Raw genomic sequence first — 21,084 nt, 5'->3', positions numbered from 1 at the left:
ATCTCAGAATCTTTCGTTAACAGTTACCTGTATGCATTATATCTCACAAAGGCAATGTTAAAAATGGGCATTTTGCTTACTAATTGTCAAGTAGATTACTTTTCTTTTCTATTTCCTTTACCTGTGAAAAGTAAGTTTCCATATTTAATTCAACATAACAATAACAATACAAGATCACAAGAGATTTTCTAGAAATAGTGTTTATAACATCAACAACAAGGAAAATATCAATAGAGAGAAAGGGGGAAAGGCTAAAAATGCAAACAAGGAAAGGTATTCCCTAAACATTTGGATTTCCATATAGGACAGCTATATTTGTAATTCGTAATAAATTACAACATTCAGACCATTGCAAAATTTTATTGATTAGCAACACCTAAGGAGAAAAAAGGTTGATTCAGATAATTCAGATCAATCTTTAAAAACCCAGTCAGATGTTTCTATTATTCTAAGAAGGGTCATCAATATGAAAAGAGTTAATTGTAACTTAATTAATACATGCATAGAACACTGCAACAGATCTAGTGTATTCTTGTCCGCTTGTGTGATTATGCAAAATTATTATGTAAGCATGCTACATTATTTGAATGAAATTGTCTTGACGATGGTTCAATAAACAGTGACCTTTTGGTTGTGTCAGTATGAAACCATGCTTAACATGAATAATAATAATTATATGTCATGTAAAGAGGGGAGGGCATTGGGCGATAAACAATATTTTTCTTTTCATCAATATTTGCTAGCAAACAGGATAATTATAAAAAAAAAATTCTCTTAACACGTGTGTTCTCTAGCGCCATGACCTCATTTTTTGGTCTTCTATGCACGCATGTAAAACCCATCACAAAAATGGCAGTAAGCAGTTATCAGCTCGCAGGATTCTACAAACAGCAACATTCGACAGTTAGCAGTAAACTGTCGACAGTACTGGTTTACTATTTTTAGGGTTTCTTATCGACAGATCATATCAACGCCGCTGTTGAAATGGGGAAATAAGGGATTTATACAATTATGTCCTTGTTTATATATTGAATCTTTATGTTTCAGGGAAGTGATTTAGTTATTTCAATTTTGTTTGTGCTAGAGTGATCACTAAATTTATCTCCACTGCAGTAAATATGATATGGAAGCGAGTAATACAACGAATAATCATATTCCTGGTTTTTGAACAAAGTAAGTTAAATTCAATATATACTATATTTGAAAACGTTCAATAATTCTTTTTTTCATAAAAGGTGAAATGAAAACCTGAGAATTGTGCATGTGTAAGTTTTGTTCTGTAATATATATAGTAAGGAAGTATAGTGATATCACCGTCTTCTACCCTCCTGCTGTTCTTTCATCCTTCTCTCTGTTAATCATATTTGCGTTTAATTCAGTTCAACGTACCAGGGCTTGGTTTCACAATAAAATTCGTAAATTATATCATTAAACATATCTTAAGATAGTCATAAGGTCCAGCCTTTAACAATCATAACATCTGTCAGTCCCGTTTCACAAAGAAGATGGTGAATAGATAGCGCAAGTGCCCATTCGGTTTAGTCGTAAAATACATTTTTCAAATTTTTTTTTTTATTAAATCTATTCAAATATATTTCAATACAAGTTTGCAAAAGCACACTTTTTAATAATATTCAGTTTTTAATATATTTCGCAAACGATAAGAAAAAAAACCTTGCTTCAAATATTGGTGGTATTTAACCCACGCCATAAACATCCTAGTTATATAAGGTTATCTTATGTCTGGTGCTTTACTACTGAGCAATTTCAGACACAACAAAGTACGCTGTTTGAATATTGTCTGTGACTTTGGCCACGAATTTACGGACTTGTATTATTTTTTTTCAAAACGTTCAATTGTTGGGATTCAAAATGATTTTTTAATGTATAGTGAGTCATCTCTCCACGTTTTTGTTGATTGAAATCGCTTTGTCTTCCATTAGACCTTATTACTATGAGAAAAATATGGAGCACAGACCCACTCTAAATAAAATAAGGCTTTGAAGGTCTTAAGAAATAACACTATTTGGAGGTTTTGATACGTATACGCCTGTTTGAGTCAACATATTCCAAGTATTGAAAATATTTATAGGTTAAAAATAGATAAAATGTTAAATAACATTGTTTGGGGGGGGGGGATTTAAATGTAAGATTTATTCATATTTTAATTTTTCAATATCTTGTCCGTCCGTGTTCTGAATAGAATAAAACAGAATTATGACGGAGAGAGAATTTTACTACCACTTGCTTGTGTAAGACCAATACATGGCCCATAAAGAATCACCGTGGAAACGTGAATTTCAGGATTTTGGGAGGGGACACTAATTGTTTAGACTCGGCTCGGGTACAGTTGAAGAGGCATAACCATTGTCTTTAAAAATCACCTTGGGACATGTTTTAAAATAATCAAAAGGTATTACTATTGTGATACATCTATGATGAGATTTTAGTCTTAAGATAGTCATAAGATAATTTTCTGAATTGGTCACCTGTTCTTAAAGTTGATTTCATGAAACATCTTGATATTAATATTGATGTATGTTCTTATGAACAAATCGTCATTTGTAAATGTTGCATTAATATTCACATACATGTACTTAAAACAAAATATTTCATACACTTTATCAATTTACTATATTTTTATCTGTAAAACACGGGCGTTTGTTTTTGTAATAAAAGTCAGCCTAAATGATAACATTCTGAGGATTTAAAACTCAATATGTAACATTCACCTGATATCAACAATTTGTTTGAACGATCAATGCATTTTTACTGAATCCCCTACAAAATGTGATATAAACAGTTTTGCCTATACCAATCTACATTTTTGGGTATATAACTCGCTATAAACATTTACTGCCTGAAAAAATTCTACCTAATTTACAAATTCTGATTTAAAAGTCTGTCTTTCTGCAGTATGTATAAGATCAAGACAAATTTGTTTAAAGGAGCAATATGGCAAAATACTCTTTTTACACACATATTATCCCTAGTCAAATGCAAATGCAGAAAACTAGAGCCGAGCTCGTTGCAAGCAACGAGGAGGTCTTCCGTTACAGCTTCAATTCAAGAAAGGATTGTCAATCAGTCTTTTAAAATAAAACTACCCCCTTCTCCTTACACTTGTCAGAGTCTGACATACAATCAAGGAGGTCATTTTCACACTTCCTTAACTTCTGACAATCAGGCCTTTAGAAAATAAATTTGAACGCTTGAAAATTAGTTAATGCCTATTTTCTATGTATTAAATAAATGTTACCCCCAGACTACAGAGTAGTTAAGTGTTAGACCTCTCGTAAAACAGATAAAGGCATGTCTGCAATAATTTGTGGATAAATTTAGACAAGAAAAGTATTGACTGCGACTTTAAAACACTATTACGCACAGGGACCTATTCCTTATAAGCAAAATGAAAGCGGGTATGCATGTCTTCATATGAAGCTTTTTAATCTCATATTACGCAATATCCAAACAATAGTACATGTATATTAACAATTAGATTGATAAGATAATGAAGAACAACTTTTCCAGCGACATCAATATCGTAGCATAAATCGTGGTTTTAGTTATACAGCAAAGAATTTCCGGGCGCCTAGATCCCTTATTTAAGGGACCAGCCCCTTTTTTCTGGGCTCCCATTATAGCCCTTTAATTTATGCACAACTTTTGTTCTATATGCATTCAGACAATATTACAAACTACAAAAAATACGAAGCAAAACATGAGTAAAAATTAGTAATTTTTAAAACATAGATTCGATTATATAATTCAAGCGGTACAATTAGAAACATTTAAAATACAAAAATCAGAAGACAACATTCAAAGTGTCAATTTTATAACTTTCTAACTTTGGATTATTTGCTACGAACCATTTCAGAGCCTTTGTCCGAAAACGAATGCCCCTAAAAATATATTATTTGCAAAAGATTTTGAAATTTAATGACATAACTTTTTTACATTAATCTGTTACAATGATACCATCAATATATTTTGATAAATAAAACAATAAATTACGTGTTACCAGTGCTTTAATGTGTGTGATTGCGGGGAATATATATATATATATATATATATATATATATATATATATATATATATATATATATATATATATATATATATATATATATATATATATATATATATATATATATATATATATATATATATATATATATATATATATACATGTATGCGTTAAAGTGCGTTGCTGCGGGGAAGGGGATTTTAAAAAATTACAATCTATTGGAAATAACTTAATTACCTTAACGAATCGATGCGTGAAGAAATTAAATTTACTTTGGGTGTTTTAATCCTTTACTTTAATTTAGATGTTTCTTCATTGACCATGCATACGGAAGATGTTGTCACAATCTTACAAGAGGACAATAGTATCATTCTCAACTGTACCTATGATAAAAATTCGAAGGAAGACATCGCAAAAAGAAATATCAGATGGCAGAAACAGATCAATGGTGGATTTGAAGATATAGCTTTGTTTTCACCTCCAGGGAAGCAGGAACCTTTTATTGTAAAAGAAAAGCATCCTTGGTACAACAACAGGACAATACTGATCGCACCAAACACCTCGATGGCAGCTGTGATGATTATAAAGGATCCTGTATGTAGTGATGAGGGAATATACCAATGCCGGATAAAATATTATTCAGACAGTTCAGTTAAAACAAAAACTACTATAACTATAGTTGGATTTGCTGGTAAATACGTCCTTTTTATGTTGCAAAATTTTGTTTTTAAAACAAATAAATTTAAATAAAATGTTCGTTAACTTCATGAATACTGAAAAAAATAAACAAATTGAAGTATAATATGAATAATAGATTTCTAGGTAATAAGTAATTTATTAGATACTGTACACATATTTTCATTACTCTTCAAAATTAAGATAATATTATCTAGCTTCGCAAATATTCACGTCAAACTAGGTTCAAAGTTTTGAATTTACACATTTTGCTAACGTATTTTAATCTGTCTGTTTCTTTTAATACACCAGCAAAGAAACCAGAGGAATTTTCGATGTCCTCAAATGAGCTCGAAGAGAACCAGTCCATAAGTTTGACTTGTCATGCTGATGTCGGAAGTCCGCAAGGATATGTTCAAATTTTGAAAATACCTCAATACCCCAATACACCTGAGGTGATTTACACATCTAACACTACAAACATAAGAACAGAAAACTGTACCGAGTATATCAATGTGACAACCACTTACACTGTAACCAGAGAAGACAACGGAGCAATGTTCCTATGTTCATCCCAAAATGGCTTAACACCAGGACTAGGACCAAACAGGGAATTGTCAAAAATTACTGTGATTTGTATGTATAAATATTATCTCAAAAAAGAGAAATATTTTAAAATTGTAGAGAATATGCTTTAAACAATGTTCATAATAGTTAGTTGCCGTAAAAAAAACCTGGGTATCCCAGAACGCTTTAAAATATTATCAAATAATACTAGTTGGAAAACTGATTTATAAACAATGTATTTTAAAGAACAGCAAAAACGTGTTATGAAAGGGGAATATATATATATTGTGAAGATTCTGGTCAGAAAAATAACTAGCTAAAACATAATATTTTGGGAGCTTTTTAATTACACAAGATGCCAAACTAATAGTTTTAAGAGAAAAACGTCACCCTAACCATAAAATGCGTAGGGACCCACTTATTCGTGATTCCACTTTTCAAAACTGGGTTAAGATAGCTAAACCGTGATATATACAAATGTTGTCATACATTTATATCAAGTTAAAATCATGGACAAAAGAAATAAAAACATGGGCAAAAAGTTCATCGGTTTTCCGTTGTTAAGCCTCTAAACACAATTGTTGATGATATACAGTGTACGTACAACATTTTAAAATTACATATTATGTAATATGTTTATTACTGGTTCGAAAACCATCGCGACAATAATATTCTTTTTATTAAAAAAAAACGTTCACATACAAACAGTTACTATTTCAGTGTAATCAGTTGCATCGGAAATGTATAATAGTTGTAAAATAGTATATCGTCGCAGGGGGTGGGGGAAGTATAAACATTCAAATCGTGATTTATTAAAATAACAGATGGACCTGGCATACCTGCAGTTACCATAAAACTTTCCAAGTCAGTAAATTATGTTGGAGACTCTCTCACGATTGAATGTAGCGCCGACAGTAACCCGCCACCTGTCTTCACTTGGAGCTTTCTGTTCGAGAACAAATCAGAAGAACAAATCGAGCTCCCCCACCATAAATCCAGTCTGACGTTTAAAAGTCTTCATCCTACCGACTCTGGGACGTATACTTGCACAGCTACCAATACAGCCAGAACAAAATATTCAAACACAAACTCTGTCTCCGTCTTAGTCAGAATTTCGAAGGAAATGTCCATTAGTTGCGATCACTGTGGGAATACAAAGATATGCCAACACAATAACGGAAGAAACGAGTGTGTTTTCAATATTTGGATATTTATTGCTTTTGTCTTTATCATAACAAGTGTGATATTTGCCGTCATTTTTATCATACTTAGAAGGATACCACAAAAAAGCACAGAAACCAACGATAAGTTGAACATAGAAAGGTAGAGTCAAATATGTATTTCTTTTTTCTTTTTTCGGTTTATTTTCTTTCTCTTTGTTCTAAAGAAATCTCTTCTCAGAAAATTAACATAAGTTATCCTGTATAACGATTACAACAGTTCCTGTATAGACGTATCAAATTCATTGAAAAATTAAGTAGTTGATTTTTTATACGTACCCTCATAATTGTTGCCGAATATGATTTTGAAGTGTACAATGCACCATGTTCATATCGACATTTTAACAATTTTAAAGTCCCTGTTTGGTCCTAGTCCTTGTGTTAAAAATTGTTCTGAATATTGGGTACAGAACCCACATTTTGAGATATTGAGCCGGTTTGTACATCCTTTAAAACTTGTCTTTCCACTAATACGCTTTTTGCACTTGCAAATTCTCATCTAAATAAGGAATCATTCTTTGAGTATTATGAGGCGATAATTTTGGTCGGGGCGTGATCAAATCCAATAAAGCTCGAAGGGCTTTATGATAGATTTGATCACGCCCCGACCGAAATTATCACCTTATAATATTCAAAGAATGATTCCTTATTACTTATATTCATATGATTTTAAGCCTTCGTGCGATTAAATATATAAATATAAATAAGCAAACCCCACTGGTGCCTCAATTTGGCGCTATTTTTATCATGGGTTATATAGTACAAAATCGATACGTAGTGTTATCACAGGCAAAGACACTGGAAAATGTAAATATATGGGATTCATCCTAACCCTACCTAAAGTATGAATCTGAAATGCGCATGAACTTAAACAATTTAATGCTTTTTTGTGATTCATATGGGTAAGAAGGAAGCGACATTGTAAAATAAAAAATGCTTATGTAATTTATTTTTCTTAAATGATTGGTACCTGAATAGCCCCTATGACTCATCAATTTTATTGTTATATTAACAGCTTTCTTTTTTTTTAAATTGAATTAATCATAGGGAGTAAGTCAAAGTTACTAAATTATTATCAATGAACATCAGTAAGTTAGATAGAGGAAATAGCTAATGTCTTGTTTAGGAATTTGAGTGACATCAACTTGATTATTTCGTGCAATAAGTAATTTAGTCAGATTGCTCAAGATTTCGACCGAGAAATAAACTGGTCAGAACTGGGTCGTGTATATTCAACTCTGTCAGTTTCTATTGAGCTATAAATCACAATGATCGGTTTCATTTTATTAAGAAATAGGGGAGAAAATAGTAAGTGGATGTAAATATATACATATAAACACCTTTTTGCTGTCTTGACATACCCCTTCCTGAATCTTGAATTGCAGTTTATGATTTGGAAAAAATTAGAACATATTCACAGTAACTAGCTCTAATTCAATCTAACAACTTATACCTTCCATACTCACTGAAAGAATTTTTCTTGTATGATTGAATCCCTTCAGTCTCCACGATACCCCAACAAACATCCAACTTCCAACTGGATGATATGAATGAATTAGAAAACTCTTTAAACTTTTTTCCTGTAATTTAGTTTCTCTTAATAGTTTTAATTTTCTTCAGGCTTTATTTTTAATTTCTACATATTTTTGGATCAACTCTATCCCCCTATCAACAATTATGTTTCTTTGAACCTCCATTTTAGGTTCCTCACAAGGCCCTGGTGGTCTTTATTAGGAAAAATATGTAAGGAGATGGGTGAATAAGGCGTGTAAAATGCCCATTTGAGGAATGATTAGATACTGCAAAATTAAAATATCATTAAATCTGATACTTTTTTAAAAAATTATTAAAAACAATGTATATTTAACGTAACATCGGTTTGTAACTCTTAGATATTTTAAATAATTGCAATAGGTTGATTTCAACTGGCGTATGCGTGTCAAAACCTCCAAATAGTGTCATTTTTTTTTTAACTTAAATGCCTTTTCTTTTATAGAGTGGGTCTGAGCTCCATATTTTTGTCATAGTCTAAATGCAGTTTAATGGAATTAAATTGGACCGATTTTAATCAACAAAAATGTGGAGAGATGACCCACTATACTTTAAAAATGTCATTTTGTAGCTCAACAATTGTACGTTTTAGAAAAATAATACAAGTCCGTAAATTCTTGGCCAACGTCTTATATAGCATTAAACAACGCAATTTGTTGTGAATGAAATGGCTTAGTGGTTAGAGCACCAGACATTAGATAACATTAAAGATCTTGGGTTTTTAGGTTGTGGGTTCGATACCACCAAAACTTAACATTTATTATTTTTTTTCGTATCGTTTATTGAAATATTTGAAACTGAATATAGTTAGAAATTACCCTTCTGTAAACTTGTATTATAGCATATCAAATATATTTAATTGAAAAAATGTTAAATTTGAAATTGTATTTTACGACTAAACCAAATGGGCAGTTGCGCCATCTTATCCCCCCCCCCCCCATCTTCAAATTTGCATATCAAATATTATTTTTTTAAAACCGTACTTTCCTCATGCTTTTGTATACGTCTCCCCTTGGATGGAAACATGGCACCTAAATGTCAAAACTTAGAAGGTTTATATATAACAAAGATAGTTACTGTTAAAGATTGTGGAATTTTATCCAGTTTTTGTGAGAATAAGATAAGACTGTAAAAAGTCAACGCCTTGGGCAACTACAATGAATACAAACGCCGAATATTTTCATCACTATAAATCACTTGGGCCATCAGCTCATGCGATCTATTCAACGCCCCTGAATATACTAATTATTGTATAAAAGAACTATACTAATTATTGTATATAAGAACTATACTAATTATTGTATATAAGAACTATACTAATTATTGTATTTAAGAACTATTCTAATTATTGTATATAAGAACTATACGTGTACTGTGCAAGAATTACAAAATCCTTCATTGAATCAGTTGTTAGTTTGTTTGGTAGTTCAGAAGATCTCACCCCTATAATGATACATCACAAGAAGACAATGGTGGAGTGTACTCATCACCTACTGATTTGAACAGAATGCATAAGTTTGTTTGCATCTATTTTCCCTTATCAAAGAGATGTGAATTAGAAAAAGGTTACAATTTTCTTATCTTACTGTATTTTTTGCACTACTTTGTTTATGTTTGGATCAATCTAGGGCATCACTGGAAGATACTAATGTTGCATATTCTACGACTAAAGATGAAATCAGAATGCAGAAGTTTGTATTTACATTTATTATCTAATAAAAAAAAAAACCCGCAGTTAATAGCTAAAATTAACCATCCCAATGAATTCCTGGGACTTTCGAAACCACATTCAAAGAGACATTCAACTGAAAATAAATAACATAATTCACCTTTTTTGACAGAAATGTTCTGCTGTTGCCAGATAAGAATGAGCCTGATGTACACAACAACTGAGGACGTGGTACAATATACTGCAGTTCAGAAAAAGTCAACAAAAGACAACCAAGTATCAAATGACAACGTGTAAGTTAAGAACATTTTAAAAATAGTTTCTTAGTAAACAGTCCTTTTGACGTGTGGTAACTTTTCTTAGAGTAACCAGTGTGTCATTTCTGAGTCAATTCATTTATACAGCAATGCTTGTTAAAATTTCTGCAGTTGCATAATTTTTGTTTGTTCACCTCTTACTGCAAAACTTATATTGTTGTAGAAAATATAATACTAATATCATAACATAAGTTGTTTTAGACGCCCAGTGGTCAATGTCCTGTATTCTAGTCCAATATGTTCACGTCTTCGGGACACAAATGATTAAATAGATATCACTAAAACGCGGGAAATGAATGTAACAAAAGCTACTGAAAAGTGAAATTGATTGATAAAATTTGACTGTTTTGTAGATACGACAGTGCTTGGATTGAAGAAGTATACGAGGAGTTTATTTTTGGGAGTTGGTTTTAATCAACTCTCCTATGCAGTTACTCAGATAAACCGAAAGTGAAACAGTGTTTGGACCTCAGCACAAATCATTGCTGCTGACAAGACTTAGTTCTTGAAAATAATTGATAAATTCGATGTAATGTATGCTAAAGCATTGTTTTTCAAGGAAACTTATATATAATTACCTTGAAAATAGTCAGATTTTAAATAGTACGAACAATTTAAATATTTTTTGTAGTCGTATGTATTCCTACGCCAGAGTTCAATATAGTCTCGTTCAACTCGACGCTTGGCTGTCTCCCTAAATCCTTGTGGGAGATTTACGGTGTCAGCCGAGCGTTTGGTTGAACGAGATTAGAGTTCAATATTGCTTGGATCCATACAATTTTCGAGAAATATTTCTATTACTGATACATAGTTTGATTGAATTAATTTTGTCTTTAAATATTATTTTACATGATTTATTTGGAGGTTTCTCGACATTCTTGTCGAAATAGTCCAAAAACTCATATCATAAAAATGTGCGTAATTCAAATTAGAAACAACATGTACTTGTCATGCAAAAAACAAATCATTGATTTTAAAATAAATAAACATCGACAAAATCAACTCCCGTCAGTTCTTCAGTACTTTGATTTAATTTGGTAGTCCTACTGATTTAACTTTTTTTTATTGGATTTTTTTTATTGAATATTTGTATTCCAGTTCATTGATTGCTAGATTGGTTCAATGATTTTTTTTTCAATTTTAACTCACATGAACCGATTATCTATCTGTCTGTCCGTCCGTCTGTCTGTAAACTTTACACTTTTTTTACTACTCTAGAACCATTGGCCAGGACCAAATTTCACCAAACTTTTACAAAACATCATTATTGGAATGATATTCTAAATTGTTTAATCAGGGCAAATATAGAAATGGTGCAGTTGATAGCTCGGCATTATCATTGTAACTTTGTTCAAGTTACTTTACTCTTCCTGTGCACTCTTTCCACCCAGGCCACGCCGTTCAAACTACATTTAATGAATGCAAAACTCCAAAAAGCATTGATACTGTGGACGAAATATTACGGCAGAATATTTGGTTTAACGTAAACTGTAAATACAAGGGAAAAGTTTTATATTTTCAGAACTGGTTCGAAAGCGGCTTTCATTATGTGAAAGACCTTGAAAATGACAATGGTTTTAAATCGCTCAATGAAATAGCTACTATATTAAAATCGAAAAGAAATATCTAACACTAAAAAACGTTTTTCACTCTAAAATACATAATGATACAAGCAGGAGGAGATATATGAACATAAAAAATGAATATCATTTCAAATTACAAGGAGAAATAAAAGATATCGGTAAAACGAAATCCGGCTTCTTCTACAAAATGCTAATTGATGACAAATCCAAAAAAACCTATCATGGAGAGTAAATGGAAAAATGAATTTAGCGACATAAACTCATTGTGTTGGCGAAAAATATATGATGAAAAAATTGTAAAAATTAATGATAAAAGCATTGCTGAATTTAATTTTAAATTATTGCACAATCGCTTGCCAAATAATCTATACCTTAGCAAATAGAATAAAAATATTGATAAATATTGTACGTATTGTCGAGAAATTGAAAATACAAAACATATGGTTTTCGATTGTATACTTGTAAAAAACATCTGGAAAAAGGTTTCTGCTATACTTAACATTAATATTGCTTGGAAACATCTTGTTTTTGGTTTAGTTATAATGGAAACCAAAGCAATGTAGTTTTAAACAATGTAGTATCCTTCATTGCATGTAAAAATTTTAAATACAAAATGTAATGTAAATTGATAGAAGACAATGTCACAAATGAAGGCCTAATTTTATTTTTAAGGTCATCGCCTGCAAGCTTTTTCCTTGTAAATCAGCAAGCACAAACTGTCCATTTTGATTATTGTATACTAAGAACTCTTTCTGAAAGGCCCTTAATTGTAAAATATGAAATAGTAATAATAATTATAACTAGACACGATCTCGTTGCGAGCAACGAGGAGGTCTTCCGTCCGATTTTTAGAAGAGGAAATGACTTTGCCTTTTATCTTCATCAACGAAACATATCAGGAAATGCAGATGTGATCTAAAAGAGCGATGGATGAAGGATTATACACCCCGTTGGATCCCCAATTTAGGGACCAGCCACATTTTATTTCATATCAAATAAGAGGTCTTTTGATTTCGATACATTTTGTGTAAAAAGTTATTTGTAACCGTTCTTGATTTATCTGGAAGAGATCGTGGGAACTGATAACAAACAAGTTTTGGTTGCAGATTGTTAATCACATTTTTTAGCGTATTTTGTTCAATATTGCTCCTTAAAATTGCTTTTTTATAATTTTGGGACGTTGATGATAAGTTCGGACTTTTGACCCCTTAAAATCCCTTATTACATAACATAGGAGTAAACAATTTTCATGTATAGGTACATAACATTTCGATTAACATAATTGCTTCCGTAATGTATTACAAAATATTTCACAATTAAAAGTTATGATTAAAAGACTTTAGAACTCTGTCGGCTCCTAATTTGAATAGCCAGCCCCTTTTTCGGGATATAAAAAGAAAGCTTTTGTCATTTTAAACACATTTTGTTCAACAAGTATGTAGAAATTATGTACCGTTCTCGAGATGTCTGGAAGAGATCGTTTTAAGGGCCGACCCTATATAACTCCTTTTCGGGACCGGATAACAAAAAAATTATGGTTGCAAATTGTTAACGACATTATTTGGAGTATCTTTTGTTCAACATTGCTTTTCAAAATTTCTCTCCATTTTCAGATATATAAGATCAAAATTTCGGACTGCTGGCCCCTTAAAATCCCTAAATACGTAAAAAATAAGTAAACAACTGTCATGTATAGGTACATAACGTTACGATGAACATAATTGCTTCTCTAAAGTATAACAAAATATTTCACATTAAAAAGATATTATTAGAATACTTTAAAGCCCTTCCGGCCCTTATTTTAAAGGGCCAGCCCCTTTTCCCTAATGTCAAATGAAAGATCTTGACTTTTTGAAGTTTTTTTGTTCTTTAAGTCTTAACAAAATACTTTTGAGAAAAAAGATATTCAAAGAAAACCACAAAAAAATCATGACGCTTTTTATCTCAATTTTTAAGCGCAGACAAGCTTCGGTGTTTTTCGTCACAGAACAATGAAAATGCTTCAGTCATATCCACAAACATAGGTCTACAAACCCTGAAAATTTGAATCAAATATCTGTTTTAGTTTAGGAGAAAAACACCGGACAAGCCGACCCTCTAAAAATCGTAAAAACGTCAATATCTCTAAAACGGAAATGACGTCATCAATGTAAAAAATTTCCAATAAGGTTCAGATCAATATCTGTTAGTTCTGAAAGTTTCATTAAAATCACCTAAGCCGTTCCCGAGAACTCGCGTGCACAAAAATGCGTAAGAAAAAAAAAGAATAATAACTAGACTCTTGTTGCAAAAGCAACAAAAAGGTCTTCCGTTTTGATATACATGTATCAATTTAACTGTAAGACATTGCTTCTCTCACATAAATAAAAAATGGAAATGAAAATTATTGTGAATGATAAAAATATCAAAATTGGGTGTACTTCCTGTGACGACCGGAAGTTACGCCGGATAAAACAAAATAGTGTTAACACATGTACATACATAGGTCTATCATCCCACAAAGTTTGGTTGTTCAAGTCGTCACTGTTTTTGAGATCTCGTCGAAATCAGGTTTTTGGTCTCTGGACAGGAAACGGGCAAACGGAAGTGTTCAATGTAAATTTTATTCAATATTTCTTGTATACTTGCCTTTTGTACATTATTTTTCATTTATCTAACTAAAATATATCAAAGGAAAACAGTTAAACTGTTAAACAGCTCGATTTGTTTAACTCTTCCGGTATGGACCGGAAGTGACGGAAGACAAAATGAAACCGGTTAAACACATCTTCAATCAAATGTCTATCATCTATGAAAGTTTGGTGTCTTGATCGCTTATAGTTTCTGATATCTGGAGGGTACAAAATGTGTTTTAAAAAAGCTACCTGAGATAATTGAGATATCTCACCGGAAGTAGAAATTTTTTGTTGATATTACATCGCAGAGATTTCCTATGTATAGATTTATTCTTATATATTTATTCTATTGACAAAAATATTGATGCGTAAAAAAGAATATTTTTAAGTGCTTCCGGTGATGACCGGAAGTTATGACGAACAAAACAAAAGTGTTTAAACACATCTACAGCTATAGGTCTATCATCCCACAAAGTTTGAATGTTTAAGTCTTTACCATTTTTTAGATCTCGAGGTGACAAGCTTTTTGTCGCGGGACAGGAAACGGACGACCGGAAGTGAATTTAGAATATTTTTAATTAAAATCCTCTAGATCTTTTTATTTTCTGTCATTCCTGAAAATTTTATAAAAATCCATCAAGACATCTCTGAGAAATTCACGAGAGAAAAAGGGGAAAAAAATAATAATAATAAGAAAGAAAGAAAAAACCTAACAATCACTATAAGGTCTTCCGTTGGAAACGGAAGACCTTAATAAGGGAAACAGAAACAAAGCAATAACAAGAAGGTCTTCCGTTGGAAACGGAAGACCTTAATAATAAAAAATTAATATTGTATAATTAGTATTAGAATATAATGAACTAGAGGGCGACCTGGCTCTCGTACTTTCATGCGGTATAGGACAAAAAGAACTGTGACTGTAGAAGCAAGTCCTACCGCATAGTACCGCACTATATTTTGCATTTTATATTTTCTATATTCACAATTGTCAATTCCTTTTATATTCGTAAATTGCATTTAAATTATGACTTAGAAATGTTTTCATATATATTTTTTTTCAATAAATCTTTACATAGGAAAAATTATAATTTCGCACTGTTTAGTTAGATATGTGTATGATCGACTATGATTATAATTATATCACTTTATTTACTTTATTTTGTAAAAACATAATTGTATAAGGTATCTTTATATTTTTGTTACATAGTTATCGGTCAAGGGGGCCCCTGGCACCCCAGGTAAGGTATACAAATAGGGCCTGTGCGGAGGTATTGCCTCAAGCAATTTATATGTAATTTCAAATAAAATCATAAAAAAACAAAAACAAAATAAAAAAAATTATGAAAAACTTTTCTTTTTGTAGATATGAGAGTCCTTTAAATTTAGGCGTTGGCACGTTATCAATTTAAAATGAACATTGATTTGTTATATACATTGATATCATTAGTTTTGTATTGTATGTTTTGCCTTTTGGCATTATTTTTCATTTCAATATTTTCAATTATAGCAATTAGCTTTATTTTTGTTTTCATTTAATTTTTCTCAAACGTTTACAATAATTGGACCATAGCATCAGACATATTAATGATATTATTGAAAAAGATGGTACTTTTCTTAGTTTTGATAAGTTTTGTCATATTTATACAGATGTTAAGCTTAGATATCAACTAGATTCTCTACTACAAGAGGGAGATAGTGTTAAAGATAATGTCACTTAATATATTTGTGTGCATGATTATCCAAAAATCAATAATCAAGAATTCATTAATTTTTAAGAGAAAGAAACAAACCGAACGTGTCATATTTAGAAACTTTATAAAACATGCTATACATGATGTATCTGATCTGCTAAATGATTTTTGTCTTATCAATTACTCAGTTTGTTTTGGAATTAACGAACAAAGAAAGGGTTATAATTGTTTCATCATAATGAGGACAACAAAAATGAAGCACTCAACAAACGAGAAACAGAACGTCTTCATGCGAACATTCAAATATCAACTGTTTTGCAATTAAGTGTTACTACAACTATATTCACATATGCACAAACATATAACTGGATAACTGGGATGTTATTTTTTTATTTACTAATGCCATATGATACAATAAGGAGAGCTGCGTAATACTCTATTTATGATTTTTGTGATCTACCTTTTGAGTCATCTACCTTGTATTAGTTATTTTGTCGTAATGTATTGTAATTAAAGTCAAGATCTAGTAAATGAGAGGTGTCTATAGGTTTATAAGATATAAGTAAGTAAGTAATTTATTTATTTATAGTGCCATGTGTATACAGTTCCAAGTGTAATATTAACAACAGTCAGCATATATTAAACACTCGGCCCATCGGGCCTATATGCCACTTTGAACACATTATATTTGAAAAAGAAAAAAATTATAACACAGCATCAAGCAGTAAACAAAGATATGATTAAAATTATATACATGTATGAGTATAAAACTTTCTTCCGAACCTTGAGTGTGCATAGTTTATATAATACAGTGTATGTTTATTTTCTTAACAATAAAGATTGTCTACGTGTAAAAGAATGATATACGTATTTGGCAACCAGCCGAGGATAATTTGAAATAAGAACGATTAGTGCATCTGTATCTGACAAATCTAGTAATTGATTAAACCCAGTATTTTCGAAAAGGATTCTTCTATAGTCGTTATAAAAAAGACAATGTAATAAAAAGTGAATTTCGTTTTCTATACTATTTTTACAACAAAAAGTACAAATTCGCTCTTCAACAGGTTCACCGTGGTATCTACCCGTCTCAATTCTCAATGGTAAAATCCCACATCTAAACTGAGTCAAAATTGATCGCAATTGTTTAGGCATATCTAAAACTACATAATTTTTCTCTACCAAAAACTGTTTTAAAAAGTGTGTAAGTACGTAGTTTTGGAATACACATGTATTGCTAATCTCACTGTTTCAGAAATTTGAATAGAAGAAGTGTATTTTTGATTGAACTATATTTGTGTCTACGATCATTCAAGAGTCAAAGTAGTAATCTAAATCGAAACAGTGAAAAAGAGTCTGGGGGAATAAGCCGAGGCAAAAAAAATATTTTATTTCTAGCAAATTTCACTTTCGTTACATTTATTAAACACATGTGATCATATACATTCAGTGCTGCCATAACCCACAAAAGGTAACCACATTTAATTGATATTAAGACAACAAAATAGTTATATGCTAATTTGGCAACAACATGATATAGAAATTGGATGTTCAAATTATATTTTTTCATAGAGGGGGGGCATCGTACCATTTATTTAAGGACGAATATTGTTAACATATATCAACGTCTATCTTTTTCAATTTTCCAAAAAATGGTACGAAAACCCACTCAATGTTAAAAAGTAAGTTTTCTTCTTTTAATTTTTTAAGATTGGTCTTTAAAGAGACAGTACGGCGCATCTTATCAAAAACCGACTTGAAATTTTTTTTCGATCGGGTTCAGTATTTTTGTACTACTCATGAATGCATAAACTTTCAGAAAATTACAAAGTTCTCCAAGCAATAAATCTAATTATTTCATTAAAATTAATAATTATGTATAACCTATCACATAATTACATCGCAACGTGTTCGGGGTTCAGCCTTCTATACTATTACGCATGCGTATATGCTGTAAACAAAACACATGCAGGGCTCGCAAAGAATCTCCCAGATAGGTTTGTTGATAAAAATATGTCTTTTCTAATTCTCATAGGTAATAACTGTTCAAAATTTTTAAAATAACCACAATTATTATGTTGTAAGCATGCATTTTTCGTGTTTATCGTTGGAGTTGCTACAACCTAAATTTATTTTTATAAATGAGGCCCCTTGAGGGGTTATTTGACATATATATGTCTATTCATTTTAAAATGAACCTGAATTGGTAAACCATTTAAAGATTATCGAGTAAGAAAGGATGTGTTTCATTTAGAGAATCGCTTTAACCTCGTTTTCCATGATGACCGTAGTGGGACAAAGATCTTGTAGTTTTCAGCACTTGTTAATTACTGTCAATCAAAGTCCACGTGGTACAAATAAACGATATAAGATAATTCCGGTTTGTACGACCCTTGAATTTCCGGAAGCTTATAATTACGTTAATTAAGTATGTGAAAGGGATTTTCATGTATTTCAACTATTACAATAAACGTTATTTCTTATTTCCTAACTATACAATAGGGAAATCTGAAGTTATCACACATGTGTTTTCAGCCGTACTGTCTCTTTAAATGACTAAGTCCAGTCGTTTGCGTGAAACTGATAACAATAGAATCAGCTTTTTGTTTACATTGTTAAAATGTAATTTTCTTTTTTTACTTAATAATATACATTGTTAAAATTTGCTTATAATAACTTGAAATTATTTGATATGCGTTTTCTACTACTTTTTTTTCGTATTTGATATGCGTTTTCTACTACTTTTTTTTTCAATTATAAAAATTTGCTTATAATAACTTGAAATTATTTGATATGCGTTTTCTACTACTTAAAAGTGACTATCGCTGTCTTCCGTGTGGTACTATATAAGTCTTACCCCCCCCCCCCCCCGAAACTTTCAATTTGCTTCCGACGCCACTGTATATTTTGTTTTTGAAAATACTTGTTTTGAATACCTACAAAAGGAGTTAACCAAGTTCTTTCCTTCTCCGAAGCGGAAAAATCGACTCCCCCATACTCTTTGTCGACTCTCCTGCGTTAGGGGATGTATACGATGACTGAGGTAAATTAGCAAATTAAATATTGTTAGAAAGTAATCAACATTTTAAATGAGTATGTGATTGTCATTTTAAATTTGCAGTTTAAAGTATATGTAAATACTACAAAATTTAAGCGCAGTTACGCCTTTCAAATGTCGTTTGCCCCTTTCTCGCATTTTTGGACATTTTCATTTGGACAATACTGTCCACCGTTTAAATGCCAAGTTAACTCGTACGTTTATTATTTCTTATAAGACGTATGAGAGGGTCGTGGGCATTTGCAACGGCTTATTCCCCCAGATTCTTTCTTTTAAATCACTACACCAATTATTCCTACATCTGTTGTAATCAATTTCAAATGCATTTCTTGTGATCCGTTCATTGTCAAAGGACAAAACTCTATTCCAATATCTAATTACATTAATCCAACGTACATATAAAAAAATAAATCTTTCAACGATGCTTCATAACAATAGCTTTGTTTGATAGGGTGTACCGGTGCTAAAATTGTTGGTAGACACAATGAAAAAACATATATTAAACTGTTATTTTCACTTAAATATGAATTTATTAAAGGAATTAAGGAACAAATTTTGGAGTTTTGTCCATTTTTGACCAATGAAATATATCAAGAATGCCTACAGTCTCCCCAAAAACAATTAAAAACGCTCTTGAACTCCTCTATAAAATGTTGTCAAATTGAATATAGGTATCGGGATTTCTTTTCTCAAGAAATTGTTTATTTTTCTAAATAATTCTTTTAAAGCCTAAAGTACGGAGAAAAGGATTCTTCAAATCAAATATGACGTCATAATGGTTCCAGCATCAAATAGACACTCTGGAATCATTTACAAGATCTTGACCTTAAAATACCATCAATCATAATACATTACATTTTCTTTCATTATTCTTGGTTTTTGCGTGACTCTTTAGAGAACAAAAGAAATGGGATTTTGCGCAGAAATAAAATGTTGCAAAGCATGCATAAAATTATTTATGATTCCGACAATTACGCTGGAAAATACTTCTAAAATGTCAGCGACATACAATATGTATTGATTATTGAACACTATGTAACGCCACATTGTGATACATTTAAAACCAGGTGTTTGTTAATCGGTCCCATTTGTAAATATTTCTTTAAATAAAGTTGAACTATGCCTTAATTTTGTACCGTGTGTACTAAAATGTAACATCAATAATTTGGAAACATTATTACTCACGATGGCTAAGTTTTCTTTGATTACATTATTGCCACTTAAACACAATCATTTTTCAAAATATAATTTACTGATAACAAGCCGTCAGAGGGTACCAGTCAGTACTAATTATTTTTGTTCAAATAACACACAATATTTTCATGATTTCACTAACCTGAGTAAGAACCAAGCTATTACCAGTACTCTGAATATATGGCTATAAGTTATCCAATTTTTTTTCAACGTGACTACTAATTAGACACAATACTCAACGGGTAACTGTCTAAAAATTGTTGTTATTATTTACAACAGTTATTTTTGTTGTTTTAACGCATATAAAACATGTTTAAATGAATCTAATTTTGATATACTATACTCGGTCTAGGGGTCTACATATCTATATTTTGTCAAAGGTTCTTCATACCATCACTTTTCGACAAATTGAGAATAAATTCACAAGCCGGTCAGTGACGTACGGTTGAAATCTACAAAAATAATTTAAATCAAAAATTACTAAATTACTTGTTTATTTATTGACATGTCATTTCTCTTTGCTCGGAATATTTTATGTTTATTATAATACCGGTATATATCTCAGAATCTTTCGTTAACAGTTACCACTATGCATTATATCTCACAAAGGCAATGTAAAAAGTGGGCCTTTTGCTTACTAATTGTCAAGTAGATTACTTTTTTCTTTTATTTCCTTTACCTGTAAAAAGTAAGTTTCCATATTTAATTCAACATAACAATAACAACACAAGATCACAAGAGATTTACTAGATATAGTATTTATAACATCAACAACAAGGAAAAAATCAACAGAGAAAAGGGGGAAGGCTAAAAATGCAAACAAAGAAAGATATTTCCTAAACATATGGATTTTCATATAGGACAACTATATTTGTAATTCGTAATAAATTACAACATTCAGACCATTGCAAAATTTT

The 21,084-nt window shown here is 31.1% G+C and overlaps 1 protein-coding gene across 6 annotated transcripts; it reads left to right on the top strand.

Annotated features, from left to right (window-relative positions):
- The first annotated feature begins 984 nt into the window (after positions 1-984).
- Positions 985-11,170, top strand: LOC117686952 (cell adhesion molecule 3-like). 6 transcript variants are annotated; one of them, XM_066086155.1, is made up of 8 exons: positions 988-1,173; positions 4,332-4,718; positions 5,015-5,338; positions 6,094-6,592; positions 9,475-9,555; positions 9,669-9,731; positions 9,882-10,002; positions 10,380-11,170. In XM_066086155.1, the coding sequence occupies exons 1-7, from the start codon at positions 1,119-1,121 to the stop codon at positions 9,931-9,933; spliced, it is 1,461 nt and encodes a 486-aa protein (XP_065942227.1). In that variant the 5' UTR covers positions 988-1,118; the 3' UTR covers positions 9,934-10,002; positions 10,380-11,170. The 6 variants fall into 6 exon arrangements, with proteins under 6 accessions (XP_065942225.1, XP_065942224.1, XP_065942227.1 ...); XM_066086154.1 differs by having other exon boundaries at positions 9,472-9,555; XM_066086153.1 differs by having other exon boundaries at positions 985-1,173; positions 9,475-9,731.
- Positions 11,171-21,084: the final 9,914 nt, after the last annotated feature.

The sequence above is a fragment of the Magallana gigas genome, chromosome 5 (genome assembly GCF_963853765.1).
Source record: "Magallana gigas chromosome 5, xbMagGiga1.1, whole genome shotgun sequence".
NCBI classification, from domain to species: domain Eukaryota; kingdom Metazoa; phylum Mollusca; class Bivalvia; order Ostreida; family Ostreidae; genus Magallana; species Magallana gigas.
Note: the sequence above shows the minus strand (reverse complement) of the source record. Positions and strands in the feature narration are given on the sequence as shown.

Bases quoted from the DNA above. Each gene is read 5' to 3' on its own strand.
- LOC117686952 (XM_066086152.1), top strand. From the start codon at position 1,119: ATGATATGGAAGCGAGTAATACAACGAATAATCATATTCCTGGTTTTT. The intron at 5,339-6,093 runs GTATGTATAAAT...TTAAAATAACAG, and splicing joins GTCAAAAATTACTGTGATTT to ATGGACCTGGCATACCTGCA. The intron at 10,003-10,379 runs GTAAGTTAAGAA...ACTGTTTTGTAG, and splicing joins CAAGTATCAAATGACAACGT to ATACGACAGTGCTTGGATTG.